At 36.6% G+C, this 22,522-nt stretch overlaps 2 protein-coding genes across 9 annotated transcripts in view; both read right to left on the reverse strand.

The window, feature by feature from the left end:
• Positions 1 to 8,560, reverse strand: part of LOC121733529 (tensin-2-like) — a 119,118-nt gene extending 110,558 nt beyond the window's left edge. For 2 of the 3 annotated variants that reach the window (XM_042123801.1, XM_042123810.1), the window contains exon 1: positions 7,333 to 7,578. In XM_042123801.1, the coding sequence (XP_041979735.1) occupies positions 7,333 to 7,413 (81 nt within the window). In that variant the 5' untranslated portion in view covers positions 7,414 to 7,578. Of the gene's footprint in view, positions 1 to 7,332; positions 7,579 to 8,476 lie in introns of those variants that run through there. The other variant, XM_042123819.1, reaches the window with a different exon arrangement.
• A 10,637-nt stretch (positions 8,561 to 19,197) lies between these two features.
• LOC121730906 overlaps positions 19,198 to 22,522 on the reverse strand; it is an 81,249-nt gene continuing 77,924 nt past the window's right edge. For all 6 annotated transcript variants that reach the window (XM_042120161.1, XM_042120146.1, XM_042120128.1 and 3 more), the window contains 2 exons: positions 21,531 to 21,737; positions 19,198 to 19,295 (listed from right to left, as the gene is read on the reverse strand). In XM_042120161.1, the coding sequence (XP_041976095.1) occupies positions 19,246 to 19,295; positions 21,531 to 21,737 (257 nt within the window). In that variant the 3' untranslated portion in view covers positions 19,198 to 19,245. The remainder of the gene's footprint in view (positions 19,296 to 21,530; positions 21,738 to 22,522) is intronic.

The following is a 22,522-nucleotide window of genomic DNA, read 5'->3' on the forward strand; positions in this document are numbered from 1 at the left end:
TTTTGAAATAAAAACGAAAAGGAGCCAATGTTGCGACTTGCAAAGGTCTGTAAAAAATTTGATCTACATATTTCCGAAATATATAGTAGGATAATATGTTTTACGAAGAAAAAGCAAATTTTCCTTGTCAGATCTACAGGGTACTTACAAAGCAGAAACATTTTCTTTTTCCATTTTTTACAAAGCAGTCTAAACATTCTTCATTTTTTCTCTAAGTACTATCAGAGAAGTTGATTCCTAGGCAGATGTCAGACCTAAGTAATTTGGTCGATAAGTCAAACTCATCCGACTGATCACAGCTAACATTGAATTGGCATAAGCCGACCACATAACGTAAGTCTGTCAATTACCTAGAAATCAATTTCCTCGATGGTACATAAAAGGAGTACACATTATTGAATCGATTTCTTCACGTATAGTGTTCAGATCGTCAAGAATAATATGTTCTGAATATATATTGTTGTTTATTTTAGTGACGTAGAGACGTAACGGCACACAGCCCCAGGTGTTATGCTCGTTTGTCCGAGGCCATTTACATGAAAAATTTTGTATGTACAGTTATCACATGTTTAAATATTTCATAATCTAATTACATGGTGACATCTTGATGTAAGACGCTATGAATATTTTAAATAAATTGTAATAAACTCGGTTTGTTTTGTATTAAATAAGGTCTTTAAATAATTTTGTTACTGTTGTGCGTTTCAGATTGTGTGTTATATAATTCACTCAATACAATGATTGCGACAGCTTAGTCCTCTTTAACATTCTTTAACTATTTTTGATGAAATTAGGTTTAAACTTTAAAGATACTTTAAGTTCCGGGAAAGGGTTACTATATCAGTTATCACTTAATATTATCATAATGGTAAATGTTAAGGAAAATGAAAATTGTGGGCAACATCTAGGTTCAATAATAATTTAAGTATTGTTAAACTCTTCTTTTTATATTTTCGAAAGATATATTGATTTATAGGCATAAAGTTACGACTAAATAAAAAAGAATTGATATAACCCGACCAGATTTCCAATTTCTCTGATAGTATAGTACTATCACAGAATTTGATTCACGGGCAGATGGCAGACCTATAGAGTTTGATTGCATTATGTTAAACCCAGTCCACCGATCACGACTTAGGGTCAATTCAGACCGCTACGCGACGCGTAGATGCATTTCTAAATCAATAGAAATGCATCTACGCGTCTCGTTGTTAACTGAATTGGCCCGGGTCAATTCAGACCGCAAAGCGACGCGTAGATGGCAGATGCATTTCTAAATTTGTATGGATTTGACAGATTTGCAAGACGTCTTACGTTCACGAAATCTGTCAATTCAGTACAGAAATGCATTGCTAACATTGATTTGACATAACCCGTGCGAATGACCAAGAATCAATTTCTCCGATGGTACATCCAGATCATACATTCCAAACAGCACTCATGCTAGGGGGCATAGACCCGTATATTGCTGTTGATTTGCTGTCAATCTTTGTTAAAAACGATTTGTGTTCTTGCGAAAATCTCACGAGATCAGGAAATACTATATTATTTTGTACGTTCATTTAAAAAAATATTTACCTTTTTAAAATAGTAAAATCAATGCAACCGCAAGAAACGTCACTCATAAAATTATTATTATTATTATTAATTATAAGTTTATGCGTTTTATGATGATATGCGTGACACATTATAATTGACAATAGTAGGGAAGTTACCTAACAAAAATTAATCGATAATTTAAAAATATCGAATCACTTCATAAAGGAATTGCAATCGAAATTATCGATTTCGTACTGACATTTCAGTGGTGCCGGCGATTTAAGACGGCCGCCCTTTTTTATCGATTTGATTTCGATTCAACAGAGTCAATCTCTATTGACATAAGTTCCGTTTCATGCATCTGAAATTTTTCAAATGTTTTCGTAACAATAATTTTTTACAGTTAATATAATTATAATTTTATATACCTAGTTAATGGAATCAGGCGTTACTTTGCGGAAATCTGTAGGTAGTTTAAATTTAGTTTGTTATTATTTTTAGCAATATTCCGCGAAAACATTTTCGCATAACAAAACAACATATTCGCGGAATATTGCTAAAAATAATAACAAACTAAATTTATAATTTTATATTAATAAGTTAGCATTTAGCAACTTTTCGTTTTTATTCATTTACAATTATAGGTAACATTTGTTTTTGTAGATGGAATATAATTTATTACATTTAGATTGTTTTTGTTTTCTTGTAAAAAAAACCCGTAGCAAGGAATATGAAAACTGTCACCCATATCATCTTAAAACGCACAACCTATAGTAGTATTCCAAATTATCTAAATAAAAAAGAAACTTTAGATTACAATCAGTCAGCAGGTGGATGTCCATCAATTATTTTATGACTGTAAATTAACTATACCTCTTATTTTTTATTGTATTTTAAAATTAAAGGTCGTCCGGCAGAAACTGCTGCTAGCAGTAAGACCGCCTATAACCTATTTGTACATAGTTTTCCTCTATTGTGTTTTTTAAGTTCGAGTTTAGTCTTAAGTTGTACAAATAAAGAATTTTCTATTTTATTCTATCTATCGTGCAAGGATAATAAAGAAAGTCGTGGAGTAGATCATTTATATTCGTAGGTGAACTACATAAAAGCTTGCCACACGGCAATGAATTATTTATGAATTATATCAAATCAATATTATTTTTTCAATTTTCATATCAAAAGTCGCATGGAAACAGTCATGAATGCAATATTATGAGTCATTATTTAGTATTTAATTATAATTGATATGGAACTTAATTAGGTATTGTGAGTTGCAACTATAGGACCGCATTTGAGCATTGAGTACTTAATACTTACTTACACTACCTACAGTGAATGCGAACATCGACTGTAAGGAAACCTTTGACCCGCGTATATAAATTATTTACCTATACTAAGGCGCAATTACTGCAAATTATGTACAATCATTAACTTTAATTTAATGCTTTGTCTTGAAGTCAGAACTTACCTCAGAGGGTTCTAACTTCTAACTTCTATGATAGAAGTTAGAAGTTAGAACGAAGCCACATGCGAGTTGCGACAAACGACAATTCCGGGATAGAAGTTCTATCCCGGAATTGTCGTTGGTCGCATGTGGCTTCGTTCATAATTCACACCCAAGTCATGCATGTGTGAAGAAAACAGTATTATGCTTGATTTCAATTTCAATTATAAAGAAAAATGTTCTACCATGCCAAGATTGAGTATATTATTGAATTTAAAATTGGATAAACAGAGTAAGTATATACGAAGAGAATTTACCCAAGTTATAGTTTCGTGACATAATCCTAGAGAGGCGAGTCTACGAGGGCCTGTGAAGTCTGCTTAGTAAAACTAACTGGTACAATATGACCGACTTACCAACTTATAATTCAATTTGTTTCCCCTAAATCCACATGCGAAAAGTCAAAAGTGACTGAGACCCTATTAAACTTACACCGTTCCTCGCGAAAGGGAGACGAAGTTTTCGCAACTTTTACAATTTCGTTTCTCCTATTACAGTATCTTCGTGAAACGAGTTCCAATAAAAAGCTGGTATCAATCATAAAATAATTAGTATTGCGAGTAATTACCAGTAACATTACCTAAGGTGGGTGGCCATACGTCATTATGAGGTGAAAAATTACTTTAGTCGAGTTTTCTTTTAGCTTTCGATGGTAAAACCTGACTTTTTAAAACGTAGGAATGTCGTATGTATGAAGTGGTAATCATTAATTATTATCCATAGACAGCCTTATTTTTATTTATAAAAGCAATTAATCCTTCGATCGTGGATTTTTGGAAATTTATTGTTATTCTACTTAAGTGGTAGTCGGACTCGCGCTTCGTGCGCGAAATCCAGCCAGCGAAATTAGACCAAAAATTGTGTTTTTGTATGGGAGCCCTTACTTTTTTATTTTAATATTATTATTATCTAAATATTAAAGTACACATAATATAACTAAGGATTTTTTGGAAATTTTGTGTCTGTTGCCATTATTGATATTGAGCAAAAAAGGCTAAAAAAATGGGTCTTTCGCTGGTTCGCACCACAGAATTTCGAACTGCGGTTTGAAACAGCGAAGAACCGTTTTTGAAATATTTTGTATTCCCGATTCATACCGCGGTGATTGGAGTGGTGTGAAACCACTAATTAATTATTTTTTGCTATGGGTGGATTCGGACTACGAATTTAAGCCAATAATTATTGTGACAAACTTTTTTTAGTCTCATTTATTTATTTGTATAGACGTATAGAAAAGTGGTTTCAAAAAGGAATAAAAACACATTTTTAATAAAGAAATTACATTTCTTTCAAAATCATAAAAAATGGGAAACTTTAATAATAACTAGCTGACGCCTGCAACTCCGTTGCGCCAAAACTCGGTTATCGCGCGCGAACCGTACATTTTTCCGGGATAAAAAGGGGTCCTTTCCCGGGACTCAAAGTATCTTTTTTTTTATGAAAAAAGGGGGCAAACGAGCAAACGGGTCACTTGATGGAAAGCAACTTCCGTCGCCCATGGACACTCGCAGCATCAGAAGAGCTGCAGGTGCGTTGCCGGCCTTTCAAGAGGGAATAGGGAAGGGTAGGGAAGGGAATAGGGAGGGGATTGGGCCTCCGGTAAACTCACTCACTCGGCGAAACACAGCGCAAGCGCTGTTTCACGCCGGTTTTATGTGAGAACGTGGTATTTCTCCGGTCGAGCCGGCCCATTCGTGCCGAAGCATGGCTCTCCCACGTTAAGTATCTCCATACCCAGTTTCAGCAAAATCGGTTCAGCGGCTTAGGCGAGAAGAGGTAACAGACAGACAGACAGACAGACGCACTTTCGCATTTATAATATTAGTATGGATATAATAATAATAAGGTTTTAATTGCATAAAATCACAGTCGTAAATTTTAAATATTCAAAAAGAATTAAATCTTTATAAAAATATTTAAAACTATATAATCGTATAAAATCACAGTAAAAAAATTAAACAAATCAACAAGAATAATATTTAATGTTAATAAAAAAATTTAAAATTACATAACTGTATAAAATCTTAGTCGAAAAATTAAAATAATCAATAATAATAAAAAAACAAAGTAGTAAAACAATCAAAAGGAGTAAAATTATTATTATTATTATAAAGCTAATTTTAAACCCTTAATTTTTCCAGACAGTGACCGATAGTTATTTCACCCGCTAATAACTCTTTTATGATGTTACCTATTCTTTTAAGTCGGGCATTTTTTGCGCCCATCTCGCATATTTTTACTTTAGTTTGGCCTTAAGACTTAAATTAATATTGTTGATTTCTTAATTATGTTGAGCTTAACTGTACTTAAAGGAATATGTAATAATAGAACTATCTACACTGCGGTTCGAATCCACTAATTCAAAAACAGGTCTTCTCTGTTTCGAACCGCGGTATGAATCGGGTAATTAAAAAACAATCCTTCGATGTTTCGAACCGCGGTTCGAAAAACTGTAGTGTGAACCAGCGACAGACCCAAAAAAATCACGGGAGCCCCCAATATTTTTTTTGTTTTTAGTATTTGTTGTTATAGCGGCAACAGATATACATAATCTGTGAAAATTTCAACTCTCTAGCTATTACGGATTACCGTTCTTGAGTCGACATCGAAGTATTAGTAATAGGGTCCCGTTTTTACTCTTTGGGTATGGAACCCTAAAAACCAACTCAAATAGATTAAAAGTCGCAAAAATCTATATTCAAAGCTGAAACTTAAAAACTAATTAAAACTATTTTAATTGCCTTTTAAGCAGGTACTATACGGTATACTAAATATAACTTCCAAGCTTTACAAGTGGCTAGTGGCTAGTGGCTACCTACATACTGTGTGCATACTGCACTCACCCGTTGTACGTACGACTCATACGAGTACAACTCGAACAACTTTAACTACAAGGTACATAGAAAATTATAAGTACGTAGTTGGAAGTATTGCCTAATTGACATGCGAGATAAGTGTATATTATCATCAATTGAAGGGGCAGAGTGCCGCCAGTAAGTTCCAGTGGGTATTCTGCTAAATAATCTAACTATAATACCGTTTCGATATGGTTTCAACTTTCAATGCAGCCTCGGTAAAATAAAACTACAATTAAGTAACGTTTCTCGTATTCTCATAAAATGTCAAACTAAGGTGCAATTCATTCTAGGTTTTTTTTTTCACTTTTAATTTAATAATTAATTAAGGTTTTTATTGATTTTGATTTGCATAGGTTTTATTGCGGGCTTTGAACACGGCGACCGAATCAAGAAATTCCGTAACGATAATAAACCTAACACTCGTCTAACGTCGTTTCAATTCGGCAGTCTTCAGCACGGTGTTTGTATGCGTGCGACTAGACTATAGCTACTCACTGCAATAGCCATACCGCGGCAGTCCCCGAGTGCCACTGCCCACTCGTTTTTTTTTTACAAAGTGAGGGGCAAACGAGCAAACGGGTCACCTGGAAACACCATGGAAAGCAACAAACCGTCGCCCATGGACACTCGCAACATCAGAGGAGTTGCGGGTGCGCTGCCGGGAGTACGCTCTCAGAAAGCAGAATCAGAGCACAGTAGTGAGGAGCAGTCATCGCGAAGTCCGCGGTAGATCAATTACTAGTTGTTGCGCTCATTATAACCACGACATGCGTGGGAAAAGGGTTTAATCCTGCATTCCTGAAGGATAACCACATCATAGAGGATGACTTCAATCATAGCTTATTAAAGTTTTTATAAAACGAAAAATCTAGGCAGAAAAATATCGTGAAAAATATACTAATACTTTATTCCTCTATGCTAATCGTAAACAGTAGGTAATGTATTTAATAAGTACCTATCTATTGTCCTGAAAATTCAACCGAAATATGATTGAATTTACCAATGATTGCTCAATTGTTTTTAATATTTAATTACGAATTTTAATATTTTTGTGATGATTGTATGCTGTTTTTTCTATAAAACATTTTCAGGTTCGAAGCTGAAACTGAAATACGCCGAAGCACAAAATAAATAAGTAAATTACGGAAAATTACAAGATTAGAAAAAAATTCAAAGTATACATGACACGAAATTTTATTTTAAATGTTTACTATAAATATGAATTTATTATTTTTTATATTTTTTATTACTTCAATTATAATGTTTTAAATTTGTAAGGAGTTGGAAGATACTATAGAAGTTTCCTAGAAAGCTTTGCAAAAATTAGTAAATCCTCAATAGTATTTAAACAAAATTACTTAACTACAAAACGATAAATAAATTAATTAATAATTACGGCAATAATTGAAACTGTATATTTTTAATTTTTACCTGTAACGCGAGCTGAAGAGGTGCGCTCACTCGGCACGCCGGTGGTGGTCGTTCGTAACCCCAAAAACAGTTCCAAGGCATCGTGGAGCATTTTCAAAAATATTGCCGAACCATAAAAAAAATCACGGACCCGTAACTGCCATCGAGTTGCACTACTTGCACTCCTATATTTTATTTACGTATTATTTACGCCAAGACGTTCAACGCGAGCGTCGTCGACCGTAGCCGCCTGCCGACTGAGATGCACATTGCAGCTGATACTGTGCAGCTGATCTGACCACGATAAGGTAATCATAGCCATTCAGGACGATGGTAATCATAGTTTCATTTGTTCAGTCGTTTCGTTCAGAGGAAACTCGTTACGCTATTGACATGGCATTGGGACGTTTAGGTGACCGCAAATTATAACATCGCAACCTGTTGTTTTTACATTATTTTCTGTTAGATGCCTACCTACATGGATGTACTGGCAATTTATTCCATACCAGCTAGCTGTATCTGATACTCGTAATCGTTTTCCTTTTGTGGAGAGTACCGACACTTTCCCCTTAAGTTTAAAAAGAAAATGATGGCGAAACCGATTTCGCCCGGTTCACACCAAATTAACCTAGGGTTAACAACTTAACGTTGCATTGTGCTAAGTGTCCAAATTATAAAATGAGCAAAATTTTCTTAGAAAAGCCAATTATATTTCCTTTCAAAAGGGCTACTTCTTAACCTTTAAAGCTCGCAATAGATATAATTTCTCATAGCTCGGTGGACATTATTTTTCGCAGAATTTCTGTTCCTTTTAGTTAGGTACTAAAAGGAACAGAAATTCTGGTACTGATATATTTTCTTTATTATTATAAAGAAGACGAATACTATAAGAAGAAGTACTTACTCCAGAAAATACATAAAGTGAGTACCTTACTTAGGTCTACTTAATTTTATAAGTAAATAAATCCCACATTTCTCTTCACTTTTCATATCTGCTATTTTATGTACCGTCTTCGACTTAAAAGTCAAAACATAAAAGCCATTAAAAACATCTCGGCTTTACAGTCATACCTTATCTCTTAAACTGCTATTGAATCCCGAGAACTTAAGAGGATCCCGGCTTAATTTATGAACTTTTTTAAACTATGGTGATTCAAAAACCTACCTGATGTATCTCGAGTGGGGCAGCGATCACCGCTGGGTCCTGTCGGGACCACGGGCAACTCCAGGGCATCCTTATAGTTATTAAAAAAGTCACAGAAGTCCATTAAAATATACTACACTTCCATCTAGTCTGGTCCCACTAAACACTTCGGTTATGTAAGATTTACGAAATAAAAATACGGGCGCGAAAATTAGTGCGTAAATTCGGGACGGGAGTGTACGCATGCGTGTGCACCCGAGCGGGCTCGGATCGGGACTAGGCGGGACTGGGCCCCGCCGCACGTCGCTCCATTAACAAAACGCTCCCGAGACCGAAACCCGAATCCCGGATCCCAAATTCCCGCATAAAGTTAGCAGTAACATAAAGTCTCGTTAGAACAGCGCGCCATCTGTGAGATTATGGTTTGCAATTGTAAGTTGGAGCTCTATGTAGAGTTTTATACTTTATTGGATATAATATAATATACTTCTCGGCGGGGTAGTTCCCGAACCGGTGGTAGGCAACGTAGTTTCTTCGTTTGACTTTCAAAAAGTGTATCATGATACCCATTTTGAATAAAAAGATATTTTATTTTATTTATTTATTTATTTATTACCTCTATATTGCAATTTGCAATATTGTAAGTTACAAGCTATGTATTCTTAAAAAGTCACAGTCTGCAGACTTAGACCAAGTCTGAGTATCTATCGAAATTAGATTTGAACTGACTCGAAGGACCAAATTACAGTGCGCAATACCAGATTCCAGAATCTGGTGACTTTTCCCATGTAGAGACTATTGCAAGGTTATATGGGCTTCGTCAATAGCTTTATCGATTTTAATAAAGTTTACTTACCTCAAATAACTATCTGCTTTTTGTTTCTGTCTTGGTCCATAGAAACTATAGGGATCAGCTTGAAAAATCATAAGTAAAGTTTAGTTGAGAAATCCTAGCTCTATTTGCGATAATTCAATATTCAAGTATAAAAATAAAGGACGTAGCCTATAAGTTTGGAAATGATAACTCCACCCTTGAACTTGATAGCGGATGGCCGCTCGCTAATAGCCTGCCAGCGAGTTGGTAATGCCGCAATACCACGGAGTAGGTTCGGACCAACAAATAAACATGAATGAGACAAATTAGAGCAATTATTACCGACATTTTCGTTCGACCTCGCCTATTAATTTACCTCATTTCGGTGCCGAATTCTCCAGTTAGAACTAATTAGCATTTGAATGTACTTACAACGTGACTGTATTGTTGTTTATACCTAAAATTGTAAGTTACTAAAGTTAACCAAATTATAGAACAAGTTAAAAAATTTGACAGTTACGGGTCTTTTGCGGATCACTTTTCTTAATGAGTTGGTTGAGGTGACACTTGACAGACGTCCCCCTCGCCTAAATTATTTAAAACTACGCACACGGTTTTGACAGGTAACAAAATTAGGAACAGTTTATCATAACACTTAAGAACATAATAATAACGAAATAATATAATAATAATAACCAATGCCTTGAAATAATAATAAATAAAAATAGGCCGCGGCCTAGGGGCGAAATCGATCTAGGGCGTACCTAGTAGTTTTCTGACATGGGGCGGCGGAAATACAGTGGCCTATAGTCCGTCAAGAAAGTCAACCCTTTTTTTCTTTAGATTGATTTGAAAAGGATGACACTACGATCTTGCCACTTTTAAATTAATTTCTTCTCTTTCTTGATAGACTATTATTTACACTATAAATCCCGCACTAAACATACTTTGTATCATTAGGTATCCTTAATTAGGCTCCAACGACTGCCGCACGATACTATGTCCGGCATAACTCGAGCTCCACAAGACATTTCATTAGAAAATAACACGCATTTCTAAAACGTGTCATTAAGAAAATTGAGGAAGGACTCAGTTCTTCCTGATACAGAGCTATGTAAAAACTGATCACTTTGCTTTGTAACTGAAATTAAAATACTGTTACGAATACGGACACACAGAGCCATCTAGCGTCAAACCAGCGTAACTTATAGAGGAAACGCAGGCAGCGTAAGCCCGCTATTCGATACTAGATGGCGTTAGGCTTCCAGAAATATACCACACTTGTTTACGCGAATCGGGTTAGTCGCAGCCGAGGGGGCCGGGCGGGGGGACCGGGGATGCGTTACAGCGTTATGCATTTCCCCTCAAAAAAAGGCAGACGGACCGATGAATCAGTTAACCTTGAGCAATCTTCAAGGCAACTTCGGAGTGAAAAGAAAACCTATTGCTAGTGAATAAAGAGAGTCAGCAGGTCTTTCTATCCGAATCCTTCGAACCCAGCACGTAAAAATACTTATTGGCGAGTACCGGACTCACTACTCAGTACTCTGCAGGGTCATTTATTGGAAGATAACTATAATATATCTAAGATTTAAACAATAACTCTTTAAATTTTTTGTCAAACTCCATCATTAAATTAAAGTTGAGTGTTTATTAAAAATCTCTGATTGCGGCTGACCTTTTTTGAGAGTTTTGAGACGTACCTAGATGACTACAGCAGCTAATAATAATTGCTTACAATCTACTTAAGCAACTATAATAGCGTATATATCGAAATCGGTTACATCTTTTAGCAGGAGAATGGGGAGTACCTCAAGGACACATTCTTGCCCCACATTATTGTTTATAATGGACTTACCTGGATTGCGATGATGCCATTCTTATCTTATAAAATATGGATGATTTAGAGTAGGTACACAGTGCCTACTTTCTTAACAAAAAAAGATATTCGTATTTAACATTTAGTACGCAATAGTACAGGACTACAGGTTCTCTAGAACATTTTTTTGCCCTGATTACCTACTATCAAGCTAATTTTTCGTGAGTAGCTTCATTTTGATAAGAAACAACAATTTCCTCTGAGAAAATTCTCGATAGTGGTAGTTAACAAAGATAATAAAGGATAATTTTTTTCTATTTGATGGTCCTTGAATATGGATTGTTCTTTTTGTAGGACAATTTTACTGTTAAATTATATAAATAACTAGACATTCCGCACGGCTTCGCCTGCTTAAATTAGATACGTGGTCTACTTCTTATCTGTGACAAATATCAGAAAAATTGCTCCAGTAGTTCGTGAGATACGCCCTTTCAAATAATTTCCCCCGTTTTTTTCAACATTTTCCTCCTATTAGTCTTAGCGTGATAAAATATAGCCTTCCTCGATAAATGAGCTATCTAACAATGAAAGATTTTTTTAATCGGACCAGTAGTTCCTGAGATTAGCGCGTTCAAACAAACAAACAAACTCTTCCGCTTTATAATATTAGTAAGTATAGATAATTATTAATAACCTATCATTATACAAAAAATCTGCTGGTTAGGGTTCCGTTTTAGGCTGGTCAACAAGTCTTCGTTGGCTACGGAACCCTAACCAGCTGGTTTTTTGTATATCGATCTAAGGTTAATAGTTTATTAGTACTCGTAGTAAATACATATTATGTATTTACGACGCCTCCGTGGTCTAGTGGTACATAGCGCGGCTCTTGACTCAGAGGTCGTGGGTTCGATTCCCGCGTTGGAAACATGTTATTTCCAAGTTTGGTTAGGACAATGCAGGCTGATCACCTGATTGTCTGACAAGTAAGATGATCCATGCGTCGGATGGGCATGTAAAAAGTCGGTCCTGCGCCTGATCTCTCGCCGGTCGTGTCGGTCTTCCGTCCCACTGGGTTATGAGAGTAAAGGAATAGAGAGTGCTCTTGTGTACTGCGCACACATTTGGGCACTATAAAATTACTCCTGCGTAGCTGGCCTGGTTTCAATGAAACCGGCCACCATCACCGAAACCGATGTTGTTGAATATATTTAATACTTAATATAAATAAATAAGTACTATACATAATATAATAATAGCTCTATTATATTATGTATAGTACTTATTTATTTATATTAAGTATTAAATATATTTCCGTTGTCTGGTACCCGTAACACAAGTCCTTCAGGTACTTACCACGGGGCCAGACTGACGTGGTGTGAAGCGTCCATAGATATTATAAAATATAAATACATAATTTCAAGTTTCTCATAATGCTTTGCCATCTAGCGGCAAAACATACAACCAATGTGCAGATAACAGATGTCGCTGCCAAATCCGGATCCGGAGCAGCTGCAAAGTATTTTTTGTTTTTTAAATACTTACTTAAAAGTTAATTATATTTCTGTATAAATCTAGATCCAGCGTAAAAATAATTAAACAGATTTCACCTTTTAACCGACTTCAAAAAAGGAGGTTATCAATTTGACCCGTATGTTAAGGTTTGTAATATTTCCAGAATTGCCCAGTTTTCGTATGTTAGTCTATATCAGCGTCTGAACAATTAATATGACAAATCTTATAAGTATACGTTTTTATGTTTGTATTCACATATCTCCGGAACTACAAATCCGATTTAATTTTTTTTTTTTTGTGGAACTAGGTATTGTTTAACAGGGAATGCTACAAGTTTCATCAAAATCGATTCAGTTAAATTTTTAAGATAAGGAATTATAATTCTCAATTACGTACAAATTTGAAGTCGGTTTTATCTTTTCGTCTTGCTCGTATATAGATTTCGACTATTGTACGTCGTTTATGTATTGTAAAAACAGATGCATTGAGAATGATTAAGTTAGTAGCTGTTGATTCTTACCTGTCCACAACTTTTGCCGGCATCAGTAAAGGGCGGTTTAAAACACTTGATCACATTGCATAATATTAGGAATATTATTATCAAACTTATTAATATTAAACCACAAAAGATAATGTCCATTAATCACCTTATTAAATGTGAACTTTAACATGCAATAGTATCAATCGTTAAAATGCTGGGCTGGTACGTCTATACCACTTGCTAAAATACAACCCACTGACTAATAGTTAGCAATTATTGCAATTAGTGTCTGGTAGTGGGTATTGGGATCATGTAGACATAACACATTAGTTTATAGGTTTACTCATATGAATTATTAGATCTGGGATGCATTAATGGCATAGAGATTAAAAATGCATAACATATGAAATATAAGTTATTTTACTGTTATTTTGTTAACTTAAACTAAAGGTGTCACACCTCTAGTACACCGACGCTGCGAATTGCGAAACAGCGGCGAACGGACTTACTGTCTCACCCGCCACACGATAATGGCTTATACTGCATCTCGCTCTATTCATGTTTCGAAGATTTTTCGCGTTCGGTTCGCCGCTGTTTCGCAGTTCGCAGCGTTGGTGTACTAGAGGCGTATAGGTACTAAGTTTAATAAATTGAAACAAATTTTCATTTAGATATTAATATATTTTCGAATCTAAAATGTACAAAAAATACAACTTATAATAATGTACTTTATAACACCTGTTTTGTTGATGGATATATCTTCTCAATTTGAATACCTCGGGTAAGTTACGGAGCGTCGGAATAATTGACAATTACATGGTAAATTATCTACAGGAAACTATTAGGAACGAAACAAAACTACACTCGTACTGTTACTCTGGTTCAGTGAGCCTGATCGGATTATTCAAATTTCATTTATTATATACCAAAATAATAAATTCGTTTTTAATAATATCAGGGCGGTTGTGTACAAGGCTTCGACGATACCTTAAAAGGTTTCACTAAAAGATAAACATAACGACCTATATCAAATTTATTATTTAATCAACCATATCTTTATAACAACTTTGGTTGTGTAATCTAGTCGTAAAAATATATGTATTTTAGCTATTTACAATACAAAACATACATACAATGCGTCGAAATGCACAGCAACACAAAAGAGCTCCTAATTAACACCTGAAGAACTAAATAACACAGATTTAACGGCCGTCCGCAAAAAAGATTACGGCTTACGAATAAGACTAGTCGTGATCGACGAGACCCGGGCCGCCTCGCCCGGGCCCAGAGGTCGACGCCGGGACACTCGGTGCGCCCGCGGGACGCTGATAAATATAACCACCCGTAAATATGTGTTTGACACAGATTCGTTAATAATAATAAAGCATACCTCAGCTATAATCCTTTCCGCTTCCGGCCAAATACATAATCGACAAAGAAAAACATAATTAGTCGGAGCGACATTATCTACAACGAAACGTTACACCTAAAGAAATATACACGATACCCTCGCTGCAGACGACAGGCCAAGACAAGAGGCATGATTTTATACAAAAAATAAAATCAAACTCGTACGGGATTCGGGGTACCTCGTTGTGTTAGCGACTGTCATCCCTCTATACAATATTATCACACGGAATCGTCTACGGAGGAGTGGCACCCGGAGTGCCGGAGCGACAGTCGGCGGCCGAACGATTCGTTTGAAACTCAACTCTTAGCAGGAACGGACTGCACTAATTATGTTTTCCATTCGAAACAAAGACTCCCGTACTCATCAATGTTTCTCCGATCGCACGAGCCCACGCTCGCCACCCTCATTCCCCCTCATAGAGTAAGCGAACTACAAATTAAAATCTTGACATATCACATTTTAACACAGTCCAATTTATAATCAGCTGTCGAATTGGATGGAAAATTTGGACCCTATTATTATTGTTTTCCTTTTATTCTTTTCGGTAGTCATTACTCTGTGATGAGGAACTCAAATATCAGTATTCCAGAATAAAATATTACCACGATCAATTTGACATAAAATTTTAATTACATATAACATTTACCAAACATTAGACCAAATATTTTTGAAAATCTTTCACTTTTATTATATAAAAATTTTCTTATGCTCCTATACTTTACTCGTTACAACGCCTACTAGCTCTGAAGAGACATTAAATCTTACAAAGATATATCTGAATAATAATTTTATAACTTTAATTAAAATACCGGCCTTCGGGAAGCGCGATAACTCACGTGGACGCGCTAAGCATTTGGTATTCTTAGTCCGGACTGCGACACGTCCCTCGTCCAGCGAGCCACGCAACTAACGACACCACTCACACACTGCGGTGAGTCAGCTCGCACCGAAATATACGAAGGGATTTATCGCAGTCCTTACATCGCTTCATTAATGACAAATACCTTAAAGTTAAGGGTTTCCACATTGAGGTACAAGATCATATTTTACACCGAAAGTATAGCTACGTTACAATATAAGTAGACAATCGCGAGTGATTATTGTTACCGTATAAGCCCAATTCAACAGTAGAATGTTTAATTATCAAAATATGTATTCATATTTCATATTTATAGGAAATAGGAATATCTTATTCGTTGACTTTACCGTATTACCTTATTACAAAATTGGTGTTCCTTAATCTAACGACAGAAAGTACAGTGTGTCAATTACAATAATAATAATCAATACAATCGGAATGGTCTCCTGCCAATTGTTGATAATGAAAGTAAAATTTACTTCTATGGTTTTAAAATCACGAACTATTGTTTACATATTATCAAAATATGAAAAAGTAAGTGTTTCTACACAATACATATCTCATAATATCAGAGTAGGTCTGGTTGTGGAAGACTGGAATATGACAAGACTGTTAGATGTACTTCACACGGAGGGCATGCCCGATTTTGACTTTCGTAACACCGAAGTATCTTTACCGAGATAGTACGCTGATATTCAAGATACATAAACGAGATGTTTTACATGAAATAATAAAATATATCGATAACAGAACATCGTCTACATCTACAATCGTACACTCGCTATTTCGATGTGATGTGACGTCACTCGAACGACACACCGAATGGATAATGAAAGCTGACACTAATCTCTTACGCTAAACTATCACTCTTATCATACAGTAACTTCAAAAAGGTGGTATTGAAAATATTTCTCTTATTTTGAGGCACGCATTCGTCATAACGGTTACAATATACATTATATTATATTCGGAAAACATTTTACTCCAGACAATGGACGTGTTTGTATATGGATCGCTCCTCCTCTGTACAACTCGTAAAACTGTAAAAAATAGAGCCTTCGAGTACGTAGCGCGCTCCTCGTAGACGTTAACACTATGTCGGCAAACATCTGCTGTCCCGTTAGAATCGATTATAAACTTTAGATACTTCGTTTTAACATACTTCTCTAACTGTGAACTATTCGCTTCGTGTTCGTGTACCTAACAAGGCCATCTCTTGTACTTTACAATTCGGCGCGGGCCGCTGCGGTGCGGCGCGAGACGCCGGGGCGCGGCTCGCGACGCACCGGGCAGACGAACCCGCGTAAAAATGGAATGAAATGTTATATTGCTATAGTCGTCGGATACTCATAAAGCTTTATCTCACTATTTAACTCTACAATGTCTAATTTACTTCGAAGGATTCAAATGAAGTTGGTCGATAGCCTACGCGTTCCAACTATTTGTTTCGTTATTATTCTTTAGGGTATAAAAATATTTATATATAATATCTCCTTAACAGATTAATCGTTAAATTTGGTTTAATGGGATACGCCCTACATATTATTTGTACGTTCATCTTTAGGTAGGTAATTATAGCACATCACAATTTACACAGTTCCCCGGCTACAACTATGGTTGGTATCGGATGGTAATTTTTAGCGAGCTACGCATCGATTCGTGCAATTTTAGTTAACCGACGACGTTAGAAAAGTGACGTTACTTTTTAATCGATCGATGCGTCCCCCGCTATTAAAATTCAATCGATCGGTTTATAAGAAATAACGTTTCGTAGCTCATATTTTAAGTACCTTACCAACTTAAGTAATTGCCACTCGCCAAACTCTGTAGCTGTTGAATTATCGCAACGAAGAAATTACCGAGTAAAAGTTTAGAAACGAAATGTTTTAGGCTTAATATGATAACATTTAGATCGCGAAGGATAAGCGAATACTCGCGCACCAATTACTTCCGATAGCGGTGAGCTCGCGATCCGTTCGACAAATAAACAAGCACTTATCGACGCTTTTGTGTCGTAAACCGTCTCCATAAACACTCAAACAACCTCAAACATTGCTTAACTTTAATTACATAACATTAATAATTTAAAGTGATGTTGTGCGATAGTAATTTACAATACATTCCCCGATGCGTTACTTTTACGGCTGACAAAATTCAGAAGATTTTACTCATAAAAAGTTGCTTTAAATACGAATAAAATAGAGACGAACGTTTTAATGATCTAAGCTTTTATCAAACACCTTGAGCAATATTAAGGATACTCTGAATCTGATAACGTTATATTTAAGTAACTGACAAGTTTTGATCTCAATACATTGCATGGAAGTTTGGAATATTCTGAATGAAAGTTGTTTGCAGTTGTTCATTCTTACATTAGTAGAGAACTATTGAGTATTAAATATTCATAAGGGCAGTGAGTTCGACAAAGCACTTTAAAAAAATCCTCGTTTAATACTACCATCGAAGACGGCAACTATCCGGTGGCTCTAGAGTCTTAAAATATAGAGATAACTAAATAATAAACTACGTTTGATCAATGTTTTACAGTCAATGTATGTAGAAAAGACGATTATAAAACCATTTTAGATTGAAGTTACTCCCGTTTATACATCTAAACTATAAATAAAATTAATAACTGGTGTTCTTAAACCACTGAATAAATCGATAGTAATTATCTTTATTTTCTGTACATTTGTACTATGTATCTCAAGCTACAGGACTTAAAGTTTACAAAAACGTACGTTTCGGATCGTATTTTTGAGCATCGCTTATTTAAATATATTTAAAAAGAGACTGCTTATTTCAAATATTATGTTGTTTGAAGTTATCGATTCCGACTTGAGACTTAAAAACTCCAGAGCATAAAATCCGATATTGAAGTTGAAAGTAACGCGCGATTTAGCGGTCAACTCAAGGTACAGATTGATATTAATATCTTCACTATTAAACTTACGAAATATTTGTATATCTGTGTTGTAAAACTTTGCGCATCTGAATACCAACCGATAAAATGTTAACGAGCATGCAACTAAACAAAAATTAAATATTTGTATTCGTAATCATTATAAAAATTATCAATTTTGTATAATAAAAATCAAAACAGTACATGAATTAAAAATAAAAAATACCATAATAATATAAGAAACAAAGTAAATGTTTAACAAAATATTTACATTAAAGCAACATCTATAATTTAAACAACACTTTATTTACAAACATTAAGTTCTACCCTCCAAATCTTTGAGGAATCGGTACCCTCCTCCGATCTGGACAGCACAACTTTTCGAGCTCTTCGAATGTAAATTCAATAAAATTCATCGAATTAACGAAGGGAATCGCATCGCTCCCTCAACTAAGTTACAATTTATTTTATCATAACAGGTAACATCGGACTTTCACACTATAATACATAACGTTCACAACGCATACAAAGTGTACTACTCCTATACAGAAGGACGCGGCCCCTCCCGTTGTAGGCGGGGCCGCGGGGCCGCGGGTCGACGCTCGCATAGGAAGCTGCCGTCGCATTCTGACCGATCACTTTATATCTATACGTACTTAATATCTTAAAAAATTACTAATCATAAACGGAAGTTCTCACAGAACTCAAAGACGTAACGAAGCGATCGGCTCGCGATCTTAATAACTCGAAAATATCACTAGCACTACTAGACTAACCTAATCACCTACGTTCCTCTACGAGGGAGCCGGAGCGCGGGGCCGACTCGGTCGCGGCGGCGGCGGCGGGTCGTCTTTAAATGCATGGTTCAAGGAGTGCGGCGTCACTGCGACAGCAGCTTCTGCAGCAGCGAGGCCTTAGCGGGCGCCGGGCCCGCCCCCTCCCCCGCCGCGCCGCCCGCCACTCCGCTCGCCGCGCCGCTCGCCTGCGTCTCATCACCGGCCGCCGTGCGCGCCGTGCCCGCCGTGCCCGCCTCCGTAGTACTCTGCACACACAACAGACCGTTACATTCGCGTCGCTCCGACGACCATCGCGAGGGGGAGCAACTCAGAAAAGCACTCGAACGCTTGAGGCATCTATGATGATTTTATCGTAAAATGAATTTGAATGTGAAAAGCGTTTCGTGCCATTTGAAGAAACGAGCATGTTTCTATTAGCGCGCGTTAAAGAATTGAGCTATTTGAATGAACATTGTTGTTAAATTTAATCAGAAAACTATCATTATTCTAAACTATGAAAGATAACCCATTAAAAATTGTTTTTTTTATAAATATTTAATTTGTCCCATTTACTTGTTTTTTTAAAACTGCATTTTGTGTCTTTCAATTATTGTAATATGGGGATATTATTTTTATAGAGCAATCTCCCTTTTTCTTTGGACAATTAAACTTGAGATAGTAATATTATTGCCTCAGTAATCAGTACAGTATGAACGTTAAATACATATTATGTCAAAGAGGACCGATGAAGTTTTCAACAGAAAGAAATTGACATCATACATAATATAATCCATATTTTATATAATTTGGTAGAAAAATGACGTATGACGTAAATTTGGTCCTATCGGTCCACTTCAATCCGTCCGCCGTAGTAACCAGCATGCAATCACCCTACTATAAATAGTACAGCACTCGATAAACGAAATAATTCGTATGCTACAGTATTTGAAGCGAAACAATAAGCGATCTAATTGCAGAATTATAAAACTTTAATTTCAACTACCTCGCGAACAACCTTCACCACAAATAAACGACTTGCGCATGCGAATTACCCCATTTTTCTGTAGAAAGCGAAGATTTTATGGGTACAAATACCTAAAAGCGAATGAATCGATGTATAAACTCGTGAAGTCGTACGACTCTAAGAGAGATACTCGAATGCAAAATACGAAAATATTAAATAAATTTCCTCTAAGAATAGAAATATTAGACATCACATCACAAAAGCTTCTCATCAAATTTTGAAATGTACCAATTCCACCAAACGGCTAGATTATAATTCACATAAGATTTTACGGTGGCGTACTTTTTTTTAAATTTCTCAATGAACTTGTCATTCAGCGCAAACGGAAGACTGCATAAAACTAATCAAAAATACTAAGGTCACTGAGAAAAGTCGGAGTCGTTGGCACATTTCAGTCCGGCCTCTGAATATCGAGACGATCGGTTCGACAACACACGCAGCAGAGCAGACTCAATACGCAATTCCATAAGAATGTTCTCTACGAAAGTAATGAAAACCGATACAGTAGATAACGAGTGGGATGAGTCGGTGTGGGCGCGGCGGCTTACCGGCGTCGCCTGTCGCGCCTCCCACGCACCCGCCCCTGCCGCCGCCCCCCGCCCTGCGCCACCTACGTACACGGGACACATGCGTCACAGCGGGCACGCGTCATACTACGACGGCGTCACCGCGTCACATTACAATGTCACAACTTTCCCTGAGGACCGACCGAATATGCCTTTTGACGCGTCACATGTTTAGTCCCATTATTTTATCTCACTACACGTTATTGTAAATGCAATACCGACAGATATTGGTCTATTCAAATTGCTTATAATATAATGTCGGTTTGCAAAAAATAAATAACTTTGCGCAGGAGTAATGATTAATACGCTAGCTTTAAACAGTTAATAATAGTACAACACCTTGATACAAAAATATCGTAACTAAAATGTGATAATATTTTGTTTACGGTATTTTTAGTCTATACCTAGTCCATTACGTCAACCAAAACCCCACTCTTAATTTCTTAACTCAGAAATATTATGTAATTCAGACAATATTTTTTTTGTCGATACGGGAGTAGAATTTTGATATCAGTGTTGTTTCGTTCAGATCACTTCAACTAAAGGCGAATGCTCACTCGAGGCATGGCAGTCTTTAGACTGACTGTTGCAATGCAAACTAAAAAAAACTCCGTTTTAACTAGACGTCTCATTGACTCAACATTCTACATGCGACGTAACTGTCTTAAAACTGTACGGATTCTATGGAGCGTCCACACATGCCACCGGCTTATACCGCCGGGTTTGTCGCCGGCTTTCAGACTGCCTTGCCACCGAAGCCGGCGGCATGTGTGGATACAGCAGTCAGCACGAGTAAGTCAGTCTAGTGAGACAACTACAAGTGAACGCTCGCTTCGACAGTTGCAATGATCTGAAACCATAGCCGGATTATTTATACCCCAAACGGTGTAAAAGTGGGAGTTGCAACTGACCGGGTGCGGAGTTGTCAAAGTTCATGAGCGAGTCGAACTCTGGCGCGTGCATGTGCATGTCGGGCCGGGCGGAGCGCGCGCCGACCACCGCGCGCAGCTCGTTGCGCACGTACTCGGAGGTGCCGCCCGCCGCGCCCGCGCCGACCCCGCCGATCCCGCCTACCCCGCCGCCGCCGGCCACGCCGCCGGCCACGCCGCTGCCGCTGCCTACAGACATAAGCAACATTAAGCACCCGAGCTCCGACACGACACTGAATCACAGAGAATAAGCGATGCTTGATTATTATTGTTGCGACCACAATCGCTTGCCATTAGCGTTTCCATCGTACAATCAAATACGCGATGACGACCCGATTATAAAGCGTATTGCAAGAAAGATCCAGTAAATGGGTGTACAAATTAATCAGTTTCACAATTTTTTTCGAATGAAAACACTCAAGCAGATTCCCTAAAATATTGTTTTATTAAAATCTCGCACTTTCTTTAATACCTACTTATGACAGACTGATCCAAATATTATTATAAGACTCCAATGTTTTTTATAGACAGCTAAATAAAGCATACCAATAAAATAATTATTTTTACTAATAGAAGCGTCAAACTATATTTACAGAAATGTTACTTTTTCATGCAGTTACATTCGTAATAAAGCCAGTAATAATATGTTAAATATAGCTATTCGTAAATAAATGAAAAAATTACCCTCAATTCTTCATTATTACCTTATCGCCTTGGAAGTATCTACTTTCTTATTGTAACACTCTTTTAAAGGAGCTAGACAATATAAAGATTTTCTACAGATCTTGTATGTAGAGCATTGATCACCGAGTGGTTATCAACGTAACTATAACGGTTTAACAGCACCTATATTATTTTAGGGTCTTGACTCGGCAGTCGCCTATCATCAATATTATTTATTTTTACAATAACCTTACGCTAGCTATGTCTAAAGCAAGATTTCAACTTTTCTACAAAATATACTAAAGCACAAA

Source organism: Aricia agestis, chromosome 1, assembly GCF_905147365.1.
Source record: "Aricia agestis chromosome 1, ilAriAges1.1, whole genome shotgun sequence".
In the NCBI taxonomy this organism is placed as follows: Eukaryota; Metazoa; Arthropoda; class Insecta; order Lepidoptera; family Lycaenidae; genus Aricia; species Aricia agestis.